Source organism: Nestor notabilis, unplaced genomic scaffold, assembly GCF_000696875.1.
Source record: "Nestor notabilis isolate BGI_N333 unplaced genomic scaffold, ASM69687v1 scaffold8580, whole genome shotgun sequence".
Classification (NCBI taxonomy): Eukaryota; Metazoa; Chordata; class Aves; order Psittaciformes; family Psittacidae; genus Nestor; species Nestor notabilis.
This window is the reverse complement of record NW_009911582.1, coordinates 68,222-95,377: the sequence shown is the minus strand read 5'-3', so window position 1 is coordinate 95,377 and position 27,156 is coordinate 68,222. Positions and strand designations below refer to the sequence as shown.

The window sequence follows — 27,156 nt, the reverse complement described above, 5'->3', positions numbered from 1 at the left end:
GAAGTCTGCCTCACGTGTTGTGAACAAGAAAACTATTTTCCTAGAGATTACTGATTCTTATAAATAAGGACAGCGAGAACATCTGGTAAAAAACAGTGGTGGGTTCAAAACAGCAGGTGATTTAGCTGTATGTCTTCCATCAAAGCTAATATCCCTGCAAAAAATGCTGTAGTCCTTGTTTCCTTTCATTTTTCTCCTGCACAATTTATAAACTGTCTTGGAAAACTGGTGATGGATCAAGCTCTGTTCTGGGTTTTTTCCTTCCTTGATCTACCCACCAGGCTGCTAGACTGTGCTATGCCAGTCTGACAGTCATTTTGTGTATCCTGTTATAAAATATGCAGTATGGCTCGAGAGCACAGCAAACTCTCTTAAGAAAGCCAAGTCATTAGAAACAAACTATTTTGGAGGTCTACCCTGAATAGGAGAGAACACTGATCAATGAACGCATGCGTATTGTCCACCTCAGATTACTGAAATGGCTTTTCTGAGTAACTCTAGTCTGGGTCAGATAGTCATTGCCTGGCCACAAGTCATACATACCAAATTTAAGAATGAAAAGGGCTTTATAGAGGATTTTAAGATTTGGGCAAAAATGGGATTTGTTTTGGAAAGTAAGTTCCAGCTTTAATTACTGAGTACCCCCCACTGCTTCAAGATTTGCCCAAAAATTATATTAACAGATGCAGATTTTGGCAGTATAATTTAGTACTAAAAACCTTAGTGGTTTCTGTACAAGAACTTTGAGTTGGAAGGCCTGTTTTGTGTCAGAATAGATATCGAGGTCTGCATATTACTTTGTGTGCATCAGTAAGTATTGTACTTTAATAATACCATTTAGCCAAGGATCTCAAAATACCAGGTTAAAGCTCTAAGTAAAATTGGTGAGGTGTTTTGTGGCTACAGGCTGTGGGAATCTTCTACTGCCCCATTGATAATGCTTCTAGAATAATGATGCTCAAATTCATTAAAATACATATTAGCAATGATAATGAGTGGTATATTTAAAATCCTGCTGTAAAGCACAAGAAATGTTAAGTAGTCCCTCTTAGAAAAGCCTTTTCTGGTAGTTAAGCATATCCAAAAAGATGGCTGATAATTCAAGATATGAATTTACTGTCCAATTTATAAAAAGAGGTGCAAAAAGCAGGTTTCCTAAACAGTGTAAGCATGCATTCCTCCATGCCTGAACAGAGGTAATTCTCATCGTATAGTATTTATTCAATGCTCAGAAACATTTATAAAGAAGAGGGGCATGGGGAATGCCTGCAGCTGGAAGAGGGTGTAATAACAAGCCCCTACTGCTGGTGTATGATGTGTCAGAGGGAAGGGGTTCACTGCAGGATTAACTATTGCTTCTGAGTTGGAATATGAGTGATGATGTGGAGAATGTGGTCAGCTCAGGAAGGCAAGAGGCTGGAGAACAATATGTGCCTGTATGAGAAGCTGAACCAGACTCTTGTTAATCCTTTCTCATCATATTCACAACAGCTAATTTTGCATAGCATTTATAAAATCACAGACCAGTTTGGGTTGGAAAAGACCTTAAAGCTCATCCAGTTCCAACCTCCTGCCATGGGCAGGGACACCTTCCACTAGAGCAGGTTGCTCCAAGCCCCTGTGTCCAACCTGGCCTTGAACACTGCCAGCGATGGGGCAGCCACAGCTTCTCTGGGCACCCTGTACCGGCGCCTCAGCACCCTCCCAGGGAAAAACTTCTTCCTTATATCTAACCTGAACTTCCCCTGTTTCAGTTTGAACCCATCACCCCTTGTCCTATCACTACAGTTCCTGATGAAGAGTCCCTCTCCAGCACCCTTGTAGACCCTTTAGGCACTGGAAGCTGCTCTGAGGTCTCCACTCAGCTTCTCTTCTCCAGGCTGAACAGCCCCAATATTCTCAGCCTGTATTTGTATGGGAGGTGCTCCAGCCCTTGATCATTCTCGTGGCCTCCTCTGGACTTGCTGCAATAGCTCCATGTCCTTCTTATGTTGGGTCAGCAGAACTGTATGCAGTACTCCAGGTGGGGTCATTTACTGGCATAGTCCAAGCTGTGTGAGTTGGACACATGTAATCAGTTATTTAATATCTCTGTCATATTCTAAGTGTGTAGAAGTTGCTATCATGTAGCTGCAAGGGATACCATCATCTTTTTGTGTCGACTCATAGCTGATTGGTTAAAGGCACTGCTTTGTTAGAGGAATTTTATAATGTGCTCACTGTTTAGAAATGAAGTTTCTGCTCAGACAAATATAGCAATCATCACATGCCATCACTGGTTTTTCAAAATGAAAGACACTTAGCCAGACCTCTTTGGCTGTAGAAATTCAAGTGTATGCAAACAGGAGATAAATTTGATGGTAATGCAAACTGACCGCATCTTCTGATCTGCAAGTGAGTCATAGTTACACTGATTATGCTATATTGTAAATTGTGATTTATGACTTGGTAATCTACAAACATGTGTACCCTCACAGATCAGTACAATGTCTTTCGTGGTACGTTGGAACTGGATTTGAAACAAAAGCTTCTCAGAATACAAACATTTCCTGATATTAAATAGTGGTTTGGCTTCAGTTCTTTGGTTTGGATTCATATAGAAATGAAGTTTCATTGCAAATCTTGAATTCATACTGACCTAACATGAGGGCAAGGAACTATTTCTTCAGAACTATAGATTTAAGCAGTGTTACCCCATGCATGTTGAACAATCTGGGTCTGATCTCTAGTATGTATATGTGTGTTTATAAATAAACAAATGTGTATATATCAGCTTTTCTGTACCAGATTTAATGAGCTGTAGATTACTTCATTTGGCCACAGGAGGATTCCCTGAATGATAGTATTGGAGAAGATTTTATCCTGTAAGCTTTGGAATATTTATATGAATAGTAAAACTTTTCCTATTCTGTTTTTATTACAGGAAAACCACTGCAGAAGAATAAAAATCCTAGGGGACTGTTACTACTGTGTATCAGGATTGACCCAGCCCAAAACAGATCATGCCCATTGCTGTGTGGAAATGGGACTGGATATGATTGACACCATCACGTAAGTACTGTACATGATGAACCCAGACAGGAGGCCTACAACAACTTCTTTGTGGCCTTCAGAAGTGTGTTCTCAGAAGTACAGCAGTGTCTGCTGGCACTGCCCACCTAGCAATTCGCACTGGTACATTCAGGTCATAGGACGCTGGTTTTAGGAAGGGTCATTCTAAACATCAATTTTCCACTCCATTTAATTGCTGTGAGAAAGAAGTTCACAAGTGTGTGTAGAGACACATACATGTACTGATAAGGGGACAGAAAGATACTAGGAAATGGTGAAACATTCCTATTGTCATTTGCCATGAAGAAAGGAGTCCAATTTTCTTGTTTTACAGGGATAAACACTGCTCATTTTGCATACCAGTATGTAAACTCAAAACCAGTCCTGGTGTATGCATGTTGTAGATGCATTTGTATTCTCAAAATGATAACTTGCTGATTTCTCCTTTCTGTATGTCATGTTTAAACCCTTAATTTATTCTGCTTTTCAGAAATGTAATGTGAAATTCACTTTGCTGATCAGTAGAATTTTTTTTATGCTTGAGAGCTCTGCTCTGCATTGATCGTTATTTTACCAAGGCGGAAAATGTGAATGTGAGAGAACTGTGAATGAGCTTTCAGAGAGAGCTGGAGATCAATTTCACTATATAGGAGGGAAAGGATAAAGATGGGAAATTTCTTCAATACTCTATTGCTCTCTGTGTGTATGTGCACGTGTGTTTTATAGGAAGGCTATAGGAGGGAACGCACATCTCTTAATTCTGTATATAACTGAATGCTGCTCAGCACAGTGCTGTTACATTTGGAATGAGCTTGCAAAGGTGTGTCACATCAGCGGTCTTATCCTGTTCTATATCAGAAAGTGTTTGCCCACTGTTTCCAGTAGCCAGTTGTTCTTCTTCTTTGTTGTCATCGGGACTGTTGGGAATGTGGAGTTGAGTCAAGATTCTGCTTCCCTTCACTTAATCCCCAAGTTTTCGCATTGTGCACAGGGAACACCTACATTGTCTATGAAGGTGAATAGGCGACAGTGTAATCTCAGTGTAAAAATGAAGAGTAAACTATTACATAAAGAAAAATAATACAGAATAAGCAAACATAAGGTTTATGAATTCAAATAATGCATTTTTTATTCAGAACATTTCACCTTATTTCTTCTTTCTCATAAAGCTTTTGCCACATCATGTATTTCATCTTCAATTGTTTAAGGTAATTGAAGGCTGATTCTTACTTCTAGCTCAATCCATGTGTTTTTATTGTAATGTTAATTTATAAAATCTCTCAGAATGTGAAAGGTTGGGTAAATGAACCCATACTCTCCCTCTCATTCAATGCAGGTTCATCATTTTTGTAAACATAGTAAAACTGAAAAAAGACTTTGTCATCTATGGTACTATAAAATCCCAAAAGAATATCCTAAGTCTGCAAATCATGTATATGTGCATTCTTCCAGCAGCGTATGGATACTCCATTTTTATGGAAGTCTTGTCTTTTATGAGCATAGTTTGATATACAGGCCCTGTATACGTTTTCCAAAGCCTTTTTTCTTCGTCTAATCCCTGAAAAGCAGTAGCTGAGGCCCTCATCCTCTTCTAAATGTAGCATTAATCTTTAATTCACTAGTTGTCCTGTGTTTCATGTATACAAATAAGGTAGTGGTATAACTGTCTGAACTTCCTCCTTTTGAATATTTCAGTTTTACTGATACTGGAAATGAAACGTGTTCACTTTTTATGTTCTCATTCATTGGTTGCTGTCATGGTAATGTAAACTTGAAAAGGGAAGGAATGAACTGGGACTGTTCAGCCTGGAGAAGAGGAGGTTCACAAGGAATTTCATCAACACATAGAAGTACCTGATTAGAGAGTGTAAGAAGGACAAAGCCAAACTTTTCTCAGTGATATCTAGTGTCAGGGCAAGAAGAAATGGGCACAAACTGAAATACAAGAAATCCCATTTACATATAACAAAGAACCTTTTTTTAATGTGATGGTGGTCAGGTACTAGAGAGGTTACACTGAAAGGTTGTGGAGTTGGCATCCTTGGAGAGATTTGAAACCCAGCTGAACACAATCCTGGGCAACCTTTTATAGTTGCCTGGGTTCTCATCAGGGGGGTTGGTCTAGATGATTTCCAGAGGTCCCTTGCAGCATCAGCAACTCTGTATAATGGGCTGTAGTGTATAATATAGCCATGTTTAGCCAGAGGTTATGGCAGAAGATAACTAACTGATAATTGCAGAATTTTATTTTTTTAAAGAATTCACAAGTCTTCAGTGTAGTCTGTGGTCAGACTACAGTGACAAGGCAAGATGGAGAAGAGGCAAGGCTATAAGAAAGTGCCAGATTCATTTAGGGTTCTTAAATGGCTAAAGACCTTTTCTACATCCTTTGTACATAAGCACAATAAATTAATCCCCCTTTCTTTTTTTCCAATGAGGAATTAGTAGTGGGAGTAAGGACTGTGAGATCCAGTCAACACGTATTTCTTCTTAGTTAAATGAATGTGCCTGTTCTGCTTATGTTAGGGAGCAGGAGGATGGTGCATTCCAAGTATTGTTGCCCTTGATGGCAGTACTATTTTTTTCTTTTACTGCAAGTGGAGCATCATCTGTTCAGATATTGTTAGATTCTGGGTTAGGTTCTTTTGTTGACAGAAGCATGTGGTTAAGCCAACTGTACAAAGTGCTTCAAACCAGGAAAATAGGTTCTGGTGGAGATTAGGAAAAAGTTCTTCACTCCTTCACAGAGACCAGAGTTGGAATGTGGATTCCCCAGAGTAATTTCTTTGTAATACGCTGAGCACATGAAAAGGAGAAGAGTTTATGATGGCAAAGTTGGAATACAACATTTTATTTTCTATTGGTATATTTATTAGGTGGTGTTTACCAGTCCCATGAGATGCAGACTCACTTTTGTTACTAAACTTCCCCCTTTCATCCAGAGTTGGATGCCAGCTGCTTGTCTTCTGAAAGTCTGTTCACTTTGCTGCAGACAACAGGTCTCGGCACTGTAAATTTATGCTTGGAATTTGTCATCCCTAGTGACAGGTTTGTCATGTTATCTGGGATAAATAAATAAATACAATCACTTGAGTTGTGATTCAGCTGATGGATCTGTCAGAAGTACCTGTCCCAGAGGTATGTACCACAAAGATGTTCTTTTTCCAGGAAATCAAGGAAAAGAAACTTCTAGTCACTGGTTGATGGATCTGTGATTGGACCAAAATGAACTTTATAATGAGTTCATATAAATTGATGCCTTCTGTTCTCTTCCTATTCTGTGTAACTGTTATTTAAGTATCCTAGAATATGGTGCTGCATGTGAGTGTCATCTGAGAATGTTGCCTCATTGCATTTAGATTGAGATTTTCAGAGTAATTTTTTAAAGAACATTATAAAATACTTAAATTTTTCACAATTTCAGCTGCTTTCTACAAAGTATTTTTTTCAAGGGCACAGTTAAAGTCAGGCCAGAATTATTAGAGGAGGATACAGCGAAATAAATAGTGTTACATCCTGTTTCAAAAGAATTTCTACTGTCAGTGAGTTTTGTTTCAGTGCCTCGGGACAGGCCAGGTGTTTGCTCTACTTCAGGGTCAGTTAAACCATCGTGGCAGTATGTAAGTGGGAGTTAAGTGTGGGATACCACCAATGTTGCTTTCATCGGGTGAGTTTTTACTGTCAGGTTTTTGTCAGTAATATAATTAAAACGGCCATGTTCATTAGTACCTCTAATGTGCCAGATGTTGCTCTAATGTGCCAAATGTTCTCCTCACCTTGGTTTTCAACAGTGCGTTAGGCAAAGTACTCTCTTCACCTTACTTAAATGGCTTGCCACATTTGAAGGTTCCACTCTATTTACTAAGAAGGTATCTTACTTCTAAATAGATGTATTTGTTAGCAAATTGCAATGTAGAGAAGTTTTGCCCAGCTACCCAAGCTCTTACCTCTCTCCTCAATAAACTGCCTAATGTTCTGGTTTAAACTAGCATTACAGGGACAATTTTAGATGTTCTTAGTAGTCTGTAGATAGTACTTCATCAACTGACATAAGTTACATTAAAAAATTCTTTGGCTCAATCCAGAAACGTAGCCTCTTAGTAGATTAAATGTGATAAAATGAGGGAGTTACTTGAATGCACTCGATAACACCACAGGGCGAAAAGTGAGCTGTAATGTTTCTAACTGGAAATGAGGGAATCTGATCTGCCCCTCTGGTTTGAATGTTCCTGCTGCATGTGGGCTTTGAAGAGGTCTGAGGGCAAGTGTCCATGAACCTTTGCTTCTCGAAATCCAAGTACCCCAGTAGGGTCTATCAGGTTTTCTCTGTGTCACATGCATGAGTTTATCCCATATGGATGACTCCACCATGGCATTCATCCTTACTGATGGAATCTGGGCTTATTTTGCACCTGCACATTGTGTTGCTGCTTAGTTGCATGGGATGTTGAGGAGGTCGATGCTTGAACTGTCTCCTTCCTATGGATTTGGCCCCTGGCTAATCAAAGGCACTGGGGAAGGGAGAGGATCTGCAGCAGCCAGTTTGTGGAAGCCCAAGTGTAATGTCAAGTTTTCCTGTGTCACCTTTTGTCTGAGAAAGAAACCAGAAGCACTAATTTCTGTGATACCAACACTGTGCATAAGCCTTTCTGTGCTGTTGCAGAAAATATGACTGAAAAATGGGGTACAGCCAGCTTCCTATGGGAACAAGAGACCTCCATTTTACTCTCAGTAGTGATGGCTGACATGGTATATACTTCAGCACCTCATGGCTGCAGAGTTCCTTACTTAACTTGAGGCCAGGTATCTTGTGCTTCTTGACCTGTGTTGTCCTTTTTGTTAATGGTATTTAAACAAGTACAGCTATACAAGAGGCAAATACAGTGACTGCTACTGAAATAGTTGAAAAGTCCTTTGCCAAATCCAATGGAGATGAAAATACATTTAAAAAAAAATAAATATATTGGTCAATGAAGATCAGGGAAAATTAGAGCCAGACTCTCTGTTTAAGGTATCTTCCTGTTATATGCATTGGGAAATTTAAATTGAAAAACCTAAAGAAAATCAAGCCTTTCACTGATCAGTCAGTTTCACCTATTCATTGATATTATCTCTTTTTTGGCTGCAGCCTCACTGTGGAATGCCAGGTTATCTGTAACTGAAAAAGCTGCAAAGATTTATTCAGTGTTATCTTTGCATGTAATGTGTAAGGCTATTAGCTTCAAGGCTCCCTTTCAGTGTTCACAAGTCAGTGCAGGGTGTGAGTTATAGCATATCCTGCATTCATTCAGAAATGAAGAATCCTTCCTTACTGTGACACCAAAATTAAAAATACTTTTAATAATGACTTACCAATGATTTCATCTTTTCCCAGCTATGCAATCTCTAAAGGTTAGATTTCATTTACAGGTGTAAGTCCATAGTCACAGGTGGTTTCTGTGCCACTCTTGCAGGAGCTTGGGAAGAGTGCTTATAATTCATCTGCTGTTCTTGCACTGAGTTGTTGGTTTCATCATTTTCTTTGTCCTGTACTCCTGTGACAGGGTGATTGAACCGATTAGAAAATAGTAGAGTGGAGTCATTGCTTATCCATTTGCCTTCTCAACGAGTAGCTCTTCATAGCTCTTTTCCTACAGAAGCTCTAAAAGCATTTGAATATGTCTGTGCTCTTTCAGTCTCACCGCAGGAAATGATGCTTAGCTGAGCATACCAAAAAGGTAAGGGCACAGCACAACTCTGTGTGATTAGTAGTAGTTGCAATGGTTTTATAGGAGTAGCATAGGGTGAAAATATCAGTTGAAAAAAAAATCACAAAATATTAAAGAAGTATCATCCAAGAAGAACGACAGTCTAAGACACTGGGAATGAAAGGTGTTAGCTATTAACTAGGTAAGTTTTCGTTCAAGTGGAATTTTAACTAAATGGTGAGCTTAGAGAACTTCACAAATCTAAACTGTGGCAATATAAATGAGACAATAACTTTTTAAAATAGTTTCTAACCCGCTATGCTGCACAGAGAGAAAGTGTCGGGGTCCCTATGTATTATTTCATATTATTTTTATTACAAATGAAATATTTTAGACTATTACCTTGAAATCAAGCCACTGCAAACAAAAGGAGTAAGAGGAAAAAAGCGTTATTTTGCTATTACAGTTGGAGAAATGCAAGAGGATAAAATTACTTTGAGTCACAATGAACAGTGGTAAAAGAGGAGAGAAATTAAATGCAAGTCTTGAGCGACTCAAGTTGATATATTACTCACAAGATCAATCTTTTCCTTAGTGTTTAATAGTAAACTCCTCCATGAAAATTCAGTTAGCCCATATAGGATCAAGCATGATGTTTATCTGGCTGAAGAGGGTTGGGATGGTGAAAAAGAATTAAGAGGAAGAAAAATCCCCCGGCTAGTAAACCCAAAGCTAGGATAAGGAGTAACATCAGCAAAGATTTTTGGTATTGAAAAAGAAGCCAGGTAGCCCATTTTGACACTGAGTTGAAAGCAGTCTGGAGTAAAGGTAGAATTGAAACAAATTTGCTTACTTACGTGTCAGGTTAAAATTCAGTCTAGTAAGATAATTTCAGAAATCTTATTTTGATTCCAGCAATCACATTGTGGTCACTTGTCATCCTGCTGCACTAAATATGCATTGGGAAAAGGGAACAGTTATGACAAAGAAAAGTAAATATGTGTGAGATGCAAGAAAATCTTACAGATACAGGAAAGTGCAGGAGTTATCTGTTGCTGAGGTATTGGAGTTTTAGACAGAAAGTTCTTTGTTTATCTCCCAGTGATATATCTTAAGTTTCTCTACGACTGTGATAGCAAAAGTGGCAAATAAAACTTAAAAGTGAGGGAAGTTTTGTGACAAAGCCATTTACTACACTTGCTTCCCCCCCCCCCTTTTTTTTCCCTTTTATTAATTCTATTAAGTGCAGTGAAACATAACATGTGTGTCCTTCAAACCTGAAAAATAAAATTTTAACACATTAGGTCAAAGTATCTAAAGATACTGAGATTTTGGTTCAACAATAATTAAAATGTGACTAAGAAAATTATTTATTTGGAATTACAACTGGGGCTTTGAAACTAGTGAAGGAAAAGAATAGTACCTGAATATATCATCTGAGATTTTTGAAAGATCCTGTCTATTCAGTCATGTATACATACCTTAACTTTGAGGAAGAGAGAGAAAAAGAAAATCAAGAGCAGCGTCATTGCCTAAAGACTGACTTTCTGATACTGTCTATTCCAGGTCTGTTGCAGAAGCCACAGAAGTTGATCTCAACATGAGAGTTGGATTGCATACAGGCAGGGTGCTCTGTGGGGTCCTCGGTCTCCGAAAATGGCAATATGATGTCTGGTCAAATGATGTGACTTTAGCCAATGTAATGGAAGCTGGAGGACTGCCTGGGTAAGTCTGGAAAGAACCATAGAATAAGAAACAGAAACCTGTATGGTTGAAGAATTTTCCTTCTTTGAGTCACTTGCTACCAAAAAGGGTTGTGTTCAACAAGAGCAGTTAATATATTATGTGATTTATCCTATGGAATTCTCAAAATGATCTTGATATTTATGTTAGTAATATGTTAAATTAGAAGCAAAACATTTCCAAACAAAATCCTTATTAGAAGCTGCCAAATATAAAAAGTAGGAATGAAGCAGTGCTGGGAATGTAGGAATGCTAGACTTTCACCATTTCATGTATAAAAGTAAAAACCTCTAGTTATTCCAGGAAATGTTTATCCTTGCACCTCTAGACATGTGGAGGTGTGAGCCTTACTCCTTTTACATGGCAAGATTTCCAACAGTAGTAGTGTGCTACAGAAAAAAACCCAAACCTGTTTATGGACTCAAATACTGACAGTGTGCGTGCAAGTGATACGGTAGCACATAAACCTGCATGCCCATGGGGCATGTCCTGGAATTTAAGTACTCCTTGGCCTCAAATGCATGCAGAGCACTTTCACAAAGGTGCATGGGTGTCCTTCTGTGTGCAACTCACATTTGAACTGGGACCTATCATCCTCTGTTGGATTTTTACAAGATCATGGTTTGCTGAACAGGGGCACAGTGGAACCTCTTAATTTGCGTGGTTGAGTGAATTGCAATGTGTTACATACGTCTGCCTCAGACAATTTTGTCAGTGTGTTTTGGATGTTCCTTACCTTAAGGCTTTCCGGCAAACAAGAATCTGAGCATGTTTAATGGAGGAAAGCAGTAATAGCTTTTCAGATGTCTTCCTGTGAGGACATTTCAAATATAAGGGGACTTTTGGGAGAAAATGTAAGGACAGTTTTCAGCATAATAAAACTCACCAATAGTGTCTAAGATGGCTGTGCTGCCAGAACAGCAAATTTAGAAAGCTGCCTACAAAGCCGAGTAAATGAAAAAGTCAAAGCCATGAAGGGAAATAGAAAAAGGAGTTTCTGCTTTATGCATAGGAGAGATTCAGAGTGTGAAATCACAAGTTTCAAAGAGCAGGATGTTCTTCCAAGCAGGCAGTGAGGTAAGCATGGAGGAGAGCCACACAATGTGGAAGATGATTTGCAGGCTTCCACTTGCTACAGATCAACAAATCTGCAAATGTTTGGACAATCAAGAGTTATCTTTCTGTTCACCCTGCTCAGGTTTAGAAACTCCATGTAATGGAAATATTTCTATGTTCTATTTGGCTGAAAAGACAAAACAAAACCTTTTTTACATTAAAATGGGATTTTGCACATTATTTTTCTTTTTGTTCTTCTGCTCAGGACTGTATTTCAGTAGCAACTCGACTATAATGTATCTTTGCTTTAAACAAGAATGTAATTTTTTTCTCTCCAGGAAAGTTCACATTACAAAGACCACCTTAGAGTGCCTAAACGGGGACTATGAGGTAGAACCAGGATATGGTCATGAAAGGAATAGTTTCTTGAAGAAGCATAATATTGAAACATATTTTATTGTGCCATCCCATCGTAGGAAGGTAAGCTCCACACATTCCAGCCTATTCTGTGGTGTTTTCATAATTTAACAACTGTTCTGTGTCATTCTCAAAGCAGAGGCAATACTGGTATTTCTGATTTCTAAAAGCTCTTCAGATTCTGTAATCATTCTATCAGAAATTACATCGTGTTACTCAAAAAAATTGATTCACTCTTCCCTTCCTCCTCCCTTCTAAAGGTTGTTTCAGAATATTAATGCTCACAACTTGGCTATTTTTCTTTCTAGTTTTCTTTACTCTTTCATTCCCATATTCCCATTTTGCTTATGCTCCCTTAACACTTTTTACATCACTTGCAATACTGGTGGCTCCTTTACTGGGCCTGGAGGATTCCTGATGAATAGACACAGAAAAGGTAATATTTACAGACATGTCATACCCACAGCAGAAAAGCTAGTGAAATGAATTCAACAGTGATTGAACTAACATCCCCTGGAAGTCTAGAAACGCTCCTGTGTGGCCAAGCTGTACAACACAAGCCCTTTTATCCAGGTCAGAGGAAGAGGCTGCTGTTGACCATCCTGCTTTCGAATGTAGATACCACTGTACCACAGATCAGGTATTTATGCTGAAGCTGAGTAAATTTTCTAAGATCATTGCAACAATATCCTCTGTCCAGAACATGCATGTTCTTTTCTCCTGCCACACTGAGCTGCTCATGACAGTTTCAATGTTTTCCTTGTTTGCTCTGTCACCTCGGACTCCCACAGTGATTTTGGTCATCCCTTTCTTATCTGAGCTGTCCTTCCCTCCAAATTTTCTTAAGCTTCCCTCTCCCTTTAGTTTCCTCCTTTTGTCAGACGCCTGGAGATGTACTGGAGAAAGAGGAGTAAGTCAGCAGTGCTGTTCAGGGGCAATAATGTTTTCTGCTCTTCTTTTTGGTGGGGAACAGAAAATGGAAAGTGTGGAAAGAATAAGGTAAGAGAAGATTTTAGCTCATTTGAGCAGGAACTTCATTTCTTAGATTTAGCCACTGTGATGGAGATGGAGGTGAATGTGACTCCTTTTTCTAACCATATATGATTATGAAGAACAGAGGCACAGCAGTGCGATGGTGATGTCTAGAATCGCAACATGCGGTGAAGGTGATGACAGTGTTTTTTCAACAGGTTCATTTATAATCACACCTTTCTTCCTCAACCAGTTACTGAGGTTAGGGCAGCCTTTTGTTCTACTGAAAAAGGTTTTGTGACCTCAGTAGGAGTCTTGAAAGTCCATAATCATCAGGTAAACACATTCAGTTTGTTCCAACCTTTTCCATGTCAAATGAGGCTTGTCTTACAAGTTATCTGCCATAACATGTTTACAGGCCAAGAAGAACTCTATTGCTCTTTATCCAGCCAGACAGCTTGGGATACAGATTTTTACACCCTTGCCTTCTGAGACTCTAACCAAACAAGTTTCATTCATAGATTTGATCTCTAGAGGGAAAATTATCCAGTTCTGAAAGTATTAAACCAATACAGACCAAGGTATAAAGTGATGTGAAATATCCATGCTTGGGATGTTAGCCAATGGGTGTTTGACCAAAACGCAACCAGGGAAAAACAGATCATCTTGAATTCCATGCGTGGAGTCAGTTTCTTGGTCTAAATTTGGTGACTCAGGGAGTTTTTATGGAAATATTGGAAGTTCAATCACCAGGGAATTTGATTCTGGGAGTGAAAGATCCTGTTCATTTACCCCAGAAAATCTGCTGCAAGGGTGGGGGCTGTTTAAGCACTTCCTCTAAAGCATCTTCTTGTTAGAGAGATGGGGTGTTCTCATCCACTATGAAAATCCTGCAATCTCATCTATAGCAGTTCTTCTGCTGGTATAGATGTTTAAATCTGTTTTCAGAGAGTGTGAAAGAAAACAGGTGGGAAAACAGTGGGCTAGATCCTGCTTTGGCAGCCAGGGAGAGATTGTTCTGGTAGCTCTCTCAAAACCAGAACTAGTTTGTAGATTACTTAATCCCAATAAAGAAGAAAACGTAAAGGAGAGACGAATTAAGGTAGGTGTGTTGCTTATTGCTGCTAGGTACATTTGTCTTGGTTTTCTGTTGTTTTCACTCCTACAGCATTATGTATAATTTCATTTCCCATGTTATTATGTATCAGGTTTTGTTTCATATTGAGAAATATTTTAATTTTAGGAAATTGTTGATAGGTTGGTGCACAGAGACAAGGAGAGAGAAAAGGGCATAAATATGGCTATTACATAAAGAAACTGTTTCGTGTCAACTCCACTGCATTTACCAGTGATTGAGGAACAGAACCTTGACATTCCCATATTAAAGTAAACCAGATCAATGCATGTTTAATGTGCAAGGATGAGAGCCTACTACTGTGTGAGCACATGTTTCTTTGTCTTTGCAAGATTGCTGAGAAACTGCAGGTGATTGCTGAGTTTTTCATCAGCTACATAAATCAAATGCCATCTCACCCATGGGTGTCACCGATGGGCTTGTGGAAGTGGCAGATGCTTCAGTACAGCTTGGTTAACATTAGCTCTCCGACATGCATGAATGGCGTGTCAGCCAAACTGGCACAGAGAAACTCTTCATGAATTGTACTGGTCTTGACTGGCTTCTCCACTGGGCTCACAGATCAATCAGCGTGTCAGTTCACCGTTTCTTAAAGTACACCACACATCTCCAGCCTCCATATACTTGCATGCTGATTACTGGACCACGAGCTGCATAATACTGTATTTACCTTCAGAATAAACACCTGCTGTCCCCTCCTACTGATTCAGTCATTAACACTTCAGAGACATAGAAACAGAAGGCTACCCATGAAGCACAGACAAAATAGAGTTTCTTTAGGTGAATTCAGGTATCTGTTGGTTTAATATTTTATTTCTTCCTCCAGAGCCTCAGTAGTTGAAATACAGACACATTTTTTATTCTTTATGCATCATCTCTGACATTAATACGAACTGACTTTATCAGGTATGATGCCAAGAGGAATAAAAGTCAATTCTATGAGCAACAGATGGCCATGAATCTGTTGAATTTGGAAGGTAAATAGGCCCACTTAAGGTTTTTATAATTTTTATTTATTTATTTAGGAGACATATACCTCACATCCTCCTATATTTAGTCTGACAGGAAGATCTTTCCTCACCCAAGCCAAGAATAAGAAACAATGTAAGACGATTAATTCATGTACTTGTTACATTTTAAACATGAACACATTATAAAGTATTCCATTATTTTTTTAATCTTTTACTGAATCAACTAACCACCACGATGTTGTGATCTGATCTGATTGCTAGTTTGGTGTATAAGCTAACATGTGTGAGAGCACTTTTAAGTGGCCACTGAGGAAATACTTTTCATTTTGGTTTGTTACAGTTTTTATTTTGGTAGAGATTATATTAATCTATTACTATTATTAAGCAATAATTATGCACATTTGGCTGGATAACATTCAGCTTCTAAACAGAGTTAAATAATTTATGTGATTTCCAAAGGCATACAGAAAATATTTAAATCAAATTTTTTTGCTGGTCACCATAGTTAAAAACTTTTGCAAATATGCTTTTTTAATAGAATACAAAATGTTACGATGCCCTGACAAAATTTCTTGTTCTGAAAATGCACATTTCTTTTAAGTAAAATTTAATTATGTTTTCATGCTATTTTACATTGATACTACAGCTTACAGTGATGTGGGCCAAAAAGAAGATTTGAAAAGTTTGATTCATGTAACTAGCTACAAGTCTGACCACCTACATGAATATCTTGGACTTTTCAAACAGATCTAATCCAGTTAGAAAAACAGATCTCTTTCTAGTATATGAAATATTCATGATACTCTGTGCTTTAAACACATGGACATTCTCTTAGTTTCAAAAGGTCCTGGCTATCTGAACTATTGTAAATAATACTGCATGTGGATGTTATATCAGGAAAAAATCTAGGCCAGATATGTCAATATCAGAGCCCTTTACAAGAACTTTATAACTCTGCTCAGACCCAGATAATACCTTTTTCCATTAATGAATCCTCTGTAATCTACCTGACTAATCTTGTTCTGATTTTCAAACTGTATGATTAAAATCTAATTTATGGCATTTTATTAATAGAGTGGATCTGGTTTCATTAGAATTCTTTATTCTCTCATTGTCAGCACTGACATTAGTCAAAGTTAGTCTCAGTTTTACAGCTACTGTAGCTGGTTCCCAGAAGCACAGCAGAGGTATTGAGCTTAGCTGGACTGTACTTCACTTCTGTGGTTGCTCTAGAAAGTATGATTCTCCTGCAGTGTTACACCTCCTAGGGTTTGACCATAAACTTGGTGGTAACTGGGTGATTTTGTAGTTGTCTCTGATGGCGTCTCTCTAGCTTTGAAAAGGCTCATTGACTTCAACAGCCCAGCACAGGCAATTAAATGAAATTCCTAAGTTACTTTTACATATAGCTAAGCAGTGGTCAGAAGTGATCAAGTGTTTGTGAGGAGAAAGAGTTCCCAGAATGTGTTAGTTTTTGTATTTACAGAAGTGGCTTGTCATCACTATTACTCATTGCCAGCTTAAGGTAACCAGCCTCACTGCCAGCTCCAGAGCTAAGGCAAAGACAATTAATGCTCTGGACCATTGACAGGAAGCAGTAGACTTGTGTCCAGGAAAAGGGGTCATAAAACTGATTTCAATAGCACACAGTGGCAGAAATTCATGAAAAGTCTGTGAAAGTGAGCACTACATCTGTTTGCTCTTTGGAAACTAGCTATTTCTCTGGAAAGGCTGACATTTCTGCTTCCTACCTTACCACGTACATACAAAGCCATGGCAGACAGTCTCAGAAAATCCTTTCTGGAGCTCGGACAGCCCTGCTCTATTATCTGACATCTCTGACTAATGCTATGACCAAAATCCCAGGTGACAGGGTATAACTATTTTTTCCTGGATCCTTGTTTAGTTATCCAGCCAGAAGGAAGCAGATGCTGATTAGGGGTATAGCACTCTGTCTCCTGCCTGGTGTTGAACCATGTCCTAAACGTTTCAATGCAGACAGCTAAAATTCCAATTCTATTTTTGTCCAGAAAATAATTGTAGCCAAACCAAAATACCAGCAGTATCTTTGAAAAGAGAAGGTAAAGCAATAGTTGAGGAAGAAAGAGCACTTTTGTCAGTCTTAGGATTTCAGGAAAATTAAATTGAAAGCCTGAAGGTTCAAGAATTCTCTCAATAAGCAAACACAACTCAGGAGCATCCAACGGCAAATGCTGTTTAAAATGGAAAAGCTCCTGCAAACACAGGAAATATGTAGAGCAATTAACTACAGCACACACCTGCGGCATAATTTGTTATGAACTGCAGATGGATTTAGCAGCGCAAAAGGTTGATCACTTGGTTTCTTTGACTCATGATCCAGTAGGCAGAAATTCAGCAACCTGAGATTCGTCCTAACTTGCATGCCAATGGGTGCAAGAAAAGTGGCAAGGGCTGTCACATCATTTTCATCTGTTGTTATTTCATCTAGCATAAACAGATGGGATTTTAAACTTCCTGCATTGCAGTCCTGTCACCAAGGAGTTATAGGAAATAAACACATTTTCTATCACTGTGCTGCTTGAAAAGGATGTAGTTTTTGACTTGGAGTACAACGTCCTCCTTTACTGTTAATCAGCTTTGTTGCAGGAAGCAGTTGATCTGCCTTCTAGGTTAAAATAAATTACTAGGAACCATATCTTTCCAACACCAACCAACAGGTTTTGTCTGCTTATGCCTTCCCTGTGGATGATTTGGTTTTTGTTTTCCCTGAGCATGGAATGAACTTCGTACAATATAGCACAGAGAAAACAACATAGATTCATGATGACTTTTTTGTGTTGTATAGATGAAATACATAGTGACTCCATGCGCTTGCCTTTTGACTTCATTGGTAAATCACTTTTACCTGTGAATCACTGCTAGCAACTAGCATGTTTCACTAGAATAACTGCTTATATGTACTCTTGAGATGCTTTCTAGCATGTCTTAATACTTTCATCTAGCTTTTCAAAGTGAAGCAATGTGTGTATATAATCCACGTATTGCTAGGATTTTTGATAGCAGATTTTTTCTGACCTGATTAAAAGATAGTATCTTGGCATCATCATGTGAACAATAACTAAAGAAAAAGAAGGCTACAGAAGGAACAAAATAAACTGAGTGAAACAACAGGTCTAAAATTACTACACTTAATTCTTTTTAATTTAGTATTTCCATTCAAATTGAAGTTCCATCTATACTTGTAGGAAATTTCCTTCTCTGCAGAATTAATTTGATTTAATTGCTCTGGTTATGCCTACGTGAACATGCCACACTGTTCTCAGGTTCTCCTTCTTTTTCCAAACACGTAGAATTCCTGTTTTCCACAGAGCACTTATGGCCCAATAAATCCACCCGTATGGCTAGCAGCCCCCTAGGACTTCTTTGCATCTGACTCTCATAAAAATACCCAGTCTGCTTTGTCTCAAAAGAGTTTTTTTGGTCATTGTAAGTTGTCAGGTTTCTGGACTAGTTAATTCTGAAGATATTTTGACTTAAGTGATGACCATATGCTTACCAGCTCTTCTGGAGTGATAGAGCTCTGACACCTGGATTCTAAGTAGTAACAGAAGAAGAGACCTCTACAGTTAATGCAAGGCATGTGAAAAAGGCAGACAAACTCTCTCCTTTTCTAGCACACAGCCAGCAAAAACGTATTCAACAAAATTGTTCTAATTTGAAATGCCCCAAGTGAGGCATAGGAGCCCAAAGCTGGGCACACGCTGATGATTTCTGCTTTCAGCTACTGCTGCTGCCACAACTAGGACACTCCAAGGTGGTGTTTGCTCCCAATGGCTGACAGCTCCTACTGAGGAGCTTAACTAGAAATCTGAATGTATAACTTGGGCATTTCACCTCAGATACACCATAGCAAATCTGATTTAACAGATAGACACACAACCTTTTGATGGAATCTCTAGCTTGTATCTGGACAGGGTTTGATCTGTTCCTGAGACACTGCATTGCACAAGTTGTTGGAATGTAACACACCCCAACACTGCTTGTGTTACCACCCAACGAACGTGGGCAGAGGAATGGTGCTTGCATTGCACAGTGTGTTGCTGTCCATCTTCAGAATTGTTTCTGCAGTTGCTGTGAAACTGCTAATGCGTCGTCGTCAATGTGACAGCACACAGCTTGGGCTGTCAGTGGTGGAGCTACTAATGTTCTCTAACATCGATTTCCTCTCTTCTTTTTCTTCCTCCAGAAATATGGAATCTTAGAAGGGAGAAACGTGGGGCACTGGTGTAAGATTTTCTCTGTTACTGATCTCTTAGAGATTGTTTTAGTCTTCACAGTTGCTAAAAACTTTTTCTGTGTCAAGAAAGTGGCCACACCATTCTGAATGTTAAGAGTTTGTCTTATAAAAGCTGTATTATTTACTGGTAAAAATAACTAATACGTTTTCCTGACAGACAGCTGAGGTATAAGCAAAATGTGTTATAAGGGCAGTAGAAAAGGATGGAAAAGTATATGTCTGATTTTAACTGTAAGAAGGATAAAAAGCCAAATAAGATTTGCCCACCTATCTCAGGACAAAGTGGTGTGCAGATATTAATAGAACAAATACTGCTAACCAAGAGGCATGGTCCTGCCTGCCTGAAGAGAGAAAACACAGATAGACATAATGCTACAGCATTGATGGTTTCTGTAAATGTGCTTTGTACGTCATTAATGTCTTCTTTCCCATGCCATTTTAAGCACTGTCGTTGAACATAGCCAGGGGAACAACAGGCTGCTGCCGTTCCTGAGAATCCCAGATAAGCACCAGTGAATCCCTTACCAGGGCATTACATGAGATTCAAACACTGGGGTGTTTTCCCAGGATTCTAATCAGCACTCGGTTTGTTGTCTACATACTTAAAGATACTCACAAAGCTGTAGATAGTCTGTCTGCTTTCAGAGTGCTCTGTTAGAAAATCCCAGCTCTTAAACTTATTTGCCAGCTGTGTTGCAGCAACCAGCCGTCCTTCCCTAAAATGAACAGTGATCCCAATGGTCATAAAGAAGTATGAAAGTAAAATGCATTACAAAATATGAGGTGGAATAAGAATGCTGCAGTCCAGTTTCCCTGTAATGCTGGCCTGGAGCAAGTTCAGAGACAAGGCAGAGTGAAAGACATTGGGGGGTTCTTTTAAGTCTGTTTTTACTTTCCTGCATTTCTTGCCTGTAGCAGAGGATAACAGAAGGTGAGATTACTTAAATGTTCCACGTGGAAGTTCACTGTGTCAAAAGAGGTGTTCTGCTGTAAAAGCAGTCATAAAAAAGGGACATGATTTCTGAGATGAAAGTGGGAAAGAATTCCTTTGTATTTTTAATATTGTATATATAGAATAGTAGGATGGAAAATCCTCAGTCCCAGTGCAGAAACTGTATGTCCTGCAACCACTGGATTTAAAAAAAAAAAAACCCCAAACATATAAATTAATATAAAGATTAGTTCTGCTGTAAAAGCAGTCATAAAAAAGGGACATGATTTCTGAGATGAAAGTGGGAAAGAATTCCTTTGTATTTTTAATATTGTATATATAGAATAGTAGGATGGAAAATCCTCAGTCCCAGTGCAGAAACTGTATGTCCTGCAACCACTGGATTTAAAAAAAAAAAAACCCCAAACATATAAATTAATATAAAGATTATACATGATATATCTATTAATTATATTAATATATATGAAATTATGCATACTGCCCATATGCCTGACTTGTGTCGTTTGCGTGGCTAGGTTCTTGAACAGCCACGGAGAACAGTAGCTGTATGTGTTCCACACATGTTCGCAGCATTGCACAGTAGCTGAATTTGGAAGGAGCCTTTGGAGTCATGTGGTCTACTTTCCTGCTCAAAGCATGGCCAGCTTCACAGAGCCACTTCTGAAATTGCACATTGCTCAGAGCAACTTGTTTGTGTACGTGCTTAGTGTTTCCCTGGCTGGAGATTCCACAGCCTCTCTGGGCAACCTGCTCCAGCATGTCATCATCCTCACAGTGAAGACTTCTGTTCTTTGCATCAAATAGGGCTTTCCCTTGATCCAGCCTATGGTCATTGTCTCTTGTGCTTTTTTCTGAGCATTTCTATGTTGAGTCTGGCTCTGTCTTCTCTCCAGCTACTACTTAGGTGGTTGAAGATAGCAATTAGATCTCTCCATAGCCTTCTCTTCTTCCAGCTAATGAACTGAATTCCCACAGGTTCTTCTCATATGTTCTATGTTTTAGAACCCGATGGGTTTGCTGAACCTTTGCTGAACTCACTCCATTTTGTCACTGTTTTTCTCCTACTGGGGAGCCCCAAAGGAGAGACACTTCTTCTTTTATTATTTTTTCTCAGTGACCTGAGTTGGAAAACTCCTATTTGACTCCAGGCAGCTGGAAAGCTCCCTTGTATTTACAACATACAAAGGTTTGATATATTATCTGCTTAAGATTTATAAACAGAAACAGGCTCATTGATGGTGTGAGCTAAAAATGTTCTACTTCTTTGAAGATACAGTCAGGAAGGTGCATGAAAATACGTGTTTGAGGAAAAGTCAAGTTGGTGTGTCAGGGTCACACTGCCTGAGTGAGCCAAGCTGTATCCATTCCAAGTTTTGAAGTTGCAGGTTAATACAGAAACACATCTGTAATAAGCTTGCATCAAGGAAGGTCTAAATTCTTCTCTTTTCACAGGACTTCAAATCCTTATAAAAGGACATAGTCATGCCCATGGGCTCCCCTTTCTCAGTCATGCTTTCTTCAATCTTTTGCTTGTAAGACATTCTACCTATTCTTTGCTGTTCTTGCACCTTTACTGTGGCAGTTCCATAATGAAGGCTGTCAAGCAGCTTCTGTAGCTCTCTACTTACTTAAGAGTGTATTTTCCAGCCAATCTTATGGAGACCTAAAACTGAAGTTGTTGACCTAGTTAATGCAATGTCTACAGTGAAAGGTTTGGGCAAAGAAAGAGCTAATGATCTCTTGAGATATGGTTCACCTGTAAACCTATTTGTATTCCATTTTTATCTCTGTGTCTTAAAAAGATGAAGTAAAATGCAAAACTGGAGGGGGTTTCAAGGAAGTTGCTAATTTTTGTCATATCAAAAGGTTGATAGGGAGACTGAGTAAAATATATAGTACTTTTAGTGGAATTAGGGCTAGGAGAAATTGGGAAATTTGTTCAGTGGAGTATGTGTCCAAAAAATATGTTCTAGCTTTTGGGAATGGTAGCTCAAAAGCTTATCAAATCTGCCATACTCAAGCATAACAACTTTTTATTTAGTGTCCTTAGGAATACTTAAATGATATTTAGTATGTGGATATCCTTGTACAGTATCTTCTATGCAATTATTGCAATACAAGAGTAAGTCTTCTTCCAGAAAGCCCTCAAAAGAAAGGGTTCATGTTGAGAATCGCTTCATGGACACTTTTGTTGAACTATCACTTATACAAGTGATTACATGCTAGATACATGAGTGTCCTTTTAGATTCTAGCTAATGACCATGCACTACAGTGCTGGTGATGTTACCTGGTTTCAATCAGCCTTCCAGTGCACAACAAAGCACATGTGCATACCTAGGCACCTTCCCACATTTGAAACGTGTCACATGTTTATAACATAGCTTCATGCTAATAAAAGACTGTATACACAAGTCATTCTTGTGTTTCATAGCCACAGTGTAACTGACTAAACAGAGTATGGGTAGATCAAGAGGGTGTACCCTTGATTCTCCAGAAAATGCAAGTGCATAGCTGTATGTGTTAAACAGCATGGCAAACCTGTACCTGAGATGCCATTCAGAATAGAAGCAGTGTATTTGCCCTGTCCCTCTAAATTTCAGTATCCACGAAAACATGCCTTAAACGAATGCTGCTTTCTTCATTCCTTGATCTCTGAAGTAATGACACAAGCTTCTCTAGTAAATCACAGTATTATGAAGACTGAACAGCAAATTCCCAGTGCCATTTGTGGGTTTTAGAGCGTTTGAATAAAGTTTTTGGAGTGTGATTTGCTTTGCCTTTTGTACCCAGGAACACTAGGGACCAAATCCTCTGTGCTTCTTTATTTTGCTGTTCCAGAAAAGATTAATTTTACAAGCTCAAATTCCCATAGTGTGATGGCATGGGGTGCCTCCACATTTCCCATGAACACTGCTTTACACATTCCACATGCCAGAAGCATGGATAAGATTTGTATCAATACCAAGGGTAGAATAAAGGATCACTCTCATTCTGATCTGCGAAAGCAAGTACATGCTAGGGGTTTACTAACGTCGGCAAGAGTTAAATGCATGCTTAAGAGTTAACCAAGAAAATATTTGTCCTTGCTGAACTGGGAGTTCTGTGGTAAAAGGAAGAGGTTATACCCAACCCTTTGGGAATATTTCTCTGTGGTATAACACTTCTTGCTTTGAAGAAAGAGGATGCAAGATACAACCTCAGTGCCTCACAGCCTCCTTTAGAGCATGAATATAAGTGTATCTTTAAAGGAAAAGCTATCCTCCTCTTTAACAGCCTTACCAGTGGCTAAAGTAACAAAACGAGGAAATAAGAAAAAGACTGAAATTGTATTTTTAACATAAATTAATAAAAATGCTCATTTCTTCCTTATTTTTTTCTTCCATGTTTATTTTAAAGAAATACAAATATTGCCTCTTTTATGTGTTTGTCATTAATATGCTTTTTTATGCATAGACTACATTTCTATGTAGAAAAGAGTTTCCAAAATGTTAAGTATGTGCTTAAATACTGTCTGCTCAGGAGATTCTTTATATCTCAGGTTAAAAAAAGATGAAGTGATCTTCATCTGCAAATACACAATGTTTATCAAAATGTGTTGCCTCTTGGTTACAATATTGCTCTGTTCTGACCACTAGGTGGTGGAAATGTCTGCAAGTAAATATGTCTGCATGGGAATATAATCATAGAATCATAGAATGGTTTGGGTGGGAATAATGACACCGTTATAAATGCTATTTTTCTGACCAACAGATATTTCCTGGACTGATTCTCTCAGACATTAAGCCTGCCAAAAGAATGAAGTTCAAGACAGTCTGCTACCTGCTTGTTCAGCTCATGCACTGTCGGAAGATGTTCAAAGCAGAGATCCCTTTCTCCAATGTCATGACGTGTGAGGATGATGATAAGGTAATCCATGTGGGCTATTCAGGCATCTGTTCCAGGGCCGCATTAAGCAGATTTGATCTGAGAATGTGACCTGACCAAATGATAGAGGACTTTCTAGTGTTCCTGCTGGAGTTAGAGCTATCTAATGCTCACAGTCTTCTCACAGTAAAGGTAGAAATTAATGATAACAGGCCCCAAATTTGGAGCTCATCTTGAACAAGCCAGCACAGGTAGCCTGTATGGCTTCTATTAAGGGCTTCCTTCACAGGAATTAGCTTCAGAGGCTTTTCCTGCAATTTCTTAGCACTGTTCTTTTGCATCATGAGTCCATCACAGTCTGAAACTGATGGCAGCAAATGCAAAATTACAGGATAATTTTCTATCTCTAGATGGTTCTCTAAGAACAAAAAGGCAAGTGATAAGCCAAAACCCCCTCTTCGTTCCTAATACAAATCCTAAATACAAAAGTCTTTAACACAAATAAAACTGCTGCTTTCTTGAATGGCTTGTAATGCCATAACTCAAAATTGCCAGTAGCTTGATTTAATTCCTTTTCTGTCTGTGGATCTACCCCAAAATTTATGGGGAAAACACTTTTGAAGAGTTGCTCATTCCACTTTCTTTGTCAGTAGGTGGCAATATTACATAGGTCACTCCAGCAGTGCTTAAAAGCATCAGCATCAGTAATACATCTAGACTGATTGCTTCCCCTTTTGTTGTATGGAGTTTTTAAAATGATGTACATTTATGGAAGATTCTAAATCTTACTTTCACAAAGCATCCTTATTTCTATATTTTGGATCTTACATGTATTTGTGTTTCTCCTGCGGGAAAAGGGGAGAAAAGTACATTAGTTCCTTTAAGTCTCAGTGAAGACTTTCAGAAGCTCCAGATTTTATGTTGAAACTGGCCATGTACTAGGCCTTCCAGTTGTGAATCAATACTGTTCTTTGAGTATTTGAACAAAGTAACCCCCACATTCCTTGGAGCATATGCAATATTTTACAATGTCTTATGTATATGTGTGTATAAATATGGTAGTTGACACAGAAAATCCTGATATGGTTGTTTGAGGGATCTGATGAAGATTTTCTCGTGTCAGAACATTTACAATGAAGTTATGTATATGTGTGTATAAATATGGTAGTTGACATAGAAAATCCTGATATGGGTGTTTGAGGGATCTGATGAAGATTTTCTCATGTCAGAACATTTACAATGAAGTTCTGCAATGCCATCTTTAACTGAAACAGGTTTTCTGAGCTTTTGTACCTAACACATAATATTTATTATGGTGCATGATACATGATTTTAATGTAAATACACTGTGTTGCAATGCAGGGTTTCTTCAGAGATACCAGTCTTCACATCACGTAAAACAAGCTGTAGCTATAAAGACTTTGAAGCTAGCACATTACTGCAGTATGTATTTATTTAATTGCTGAGAAATATTAATACTGGATCTTGGTTTCTTATAAGACATAATGTAAGTCTACTGTGTGAAATAATAATAGAGATATAAATAAGAGACCTACTGCACATAATTGTATGTAAGCAACAGCTATTTTGATTAAAAAACCCAGTAACTTTAACCCTATTTTAATTTTAAATTGGCAGAATGAATAATAGAATTTATTTCATAGAAATATGAGAATATTTCGTATGTCAGAATAACTTCCATTGTCTACCCTCATTCCAGATTTTAAAGAAGAGAAGCATTTTGGGGTTTTTTAAATGATGTTTTGCTCACCCCTATTATTATGCTATAGGTTTAAATTTGGATTATAAAAAATCCCCAAAGATGTACTTTCTGCTGCACCTTAAGCAATACATACACTAACTAGTTGTTGTTTATAAAGAGCAAAATGGTATATTCCTAACAATATTCCTGAAAGCACTCAGTTTCCCCACAAACTTGTGGGACAAACGTCTTCTGCAAGAGAACAATTTTATCTCCATTTAGAAACATTTGGAATAGTTTGGCTGGCAATTTAAGATTTTTATTATGGCTAACAGGACCCAGAAGAACAGATTTGAAAGCTCTAATCCGTGTATGTCCACAGGATTATTTTTCATGTAGAAACATTTAGTTCTTGCACTACTACAGGCAACTTAACAAGTAATGGGATCTGATAGCTTGAAGAAAAATGTCTCAAGTAGCCTCATAATTGTTTAATGCTGGTGAAACCTGCTCTTGACATATAAAGACAGCAAAGCAGAACTTGGAAAGTTATTTTATCTTTGCTAAAGTCCATTCTCCCTCATAATCAGAAAACTAAGGTTTCAGTCAGCAGTTAACCTTTCCCACTGTTCATAACTACTCAGGTATAATTTACATATAGTATAAGCTATGTAAGCTAATGAACTGCTGTAGTTCATGATTTGTTCACTGATGAGGCTCTCATGAGAACTTCTTGTGGAATAAGACAGGAAACTGCCATTCCTGCAGAATTACATAGCAATCACCACCTCTTTTTACCATCTGGTTTTAAAGGATATTTTGTAGTATAACCTTGAAAGAGTGGGCTATTAAGTACTGACTGCTCTGAAGAGAGAAATCTGATGTACTGATGTAACAGCTTGCTGACACTCTACTGATTATATCCTGAGCCAATGTTGTCCTTATCCCTGAGCAGACTGGTAATTTCATAACTATTTGAATTGTCTTCCTGAACTCTGCAGATATTAGACAAAAAAGTATTCCTTCAGCTGTATAAAAATAGTACAACTTGCCTGAGTTTGGTTGTCAGAACTCTTCTGGGAAGTAAGGCTTGACTCCTTTTGAGGTGAAATGGGTTTAAACTTAAACAGGGGAAGTTTAGATTAGATATAAGGAAGAAGTTCTTTACAGTGAGGGTGGTGAGGCACTGGAATGGGTTGCCCAAGGAAGCTGTGAATGCTCCAGCTGTGAATGCTGGTGGTGTTCAAGGCCAGGCTGGACAGAGCCTTGGGCGACATAGTTTAGTACAATGTGTCCCTGCCTGTGGCAGGGGGGTTGGAACTAGAT

At 38.4% G+C, this 27,156-nt stretch overlaps 1 protein-coding gene across 1 annotated transcript in view; it reads left to right on the top strand.

Annotated features, from left to right (window-relative positions):
* Positions 1–2,759: 2,759 nt before the first annotated feature.
* The window catches only part of ADCY1 (adenylate cyclase 1 (brain)), a 56,623-nt gene continuing 32,226 nt past the window's right edge, over positions 2,760–27,156 (top strand). Inside the window, exons 1-4 of the mRNA XM_010015516.1 lie at positions 2,760–3,051; positions 10,305–10,463; positions 11,876–12,017; positions 24,015–24,170. Of these exons, the coding sequence (XP_010013818.1) occupies positions 2,837–3,051; positions 10,305–10,463; positions 11,876–12,017; positions 24,015–24,170 (672 nt within the window). The 5' untranslated portion in view covers positions 2,760–2,836. The remainder of the gene's footprint in view (positions 3,052–10,304; positions 10,464–11,875; positions 12,018–24,014; positions 24,171–27,156) is intronic.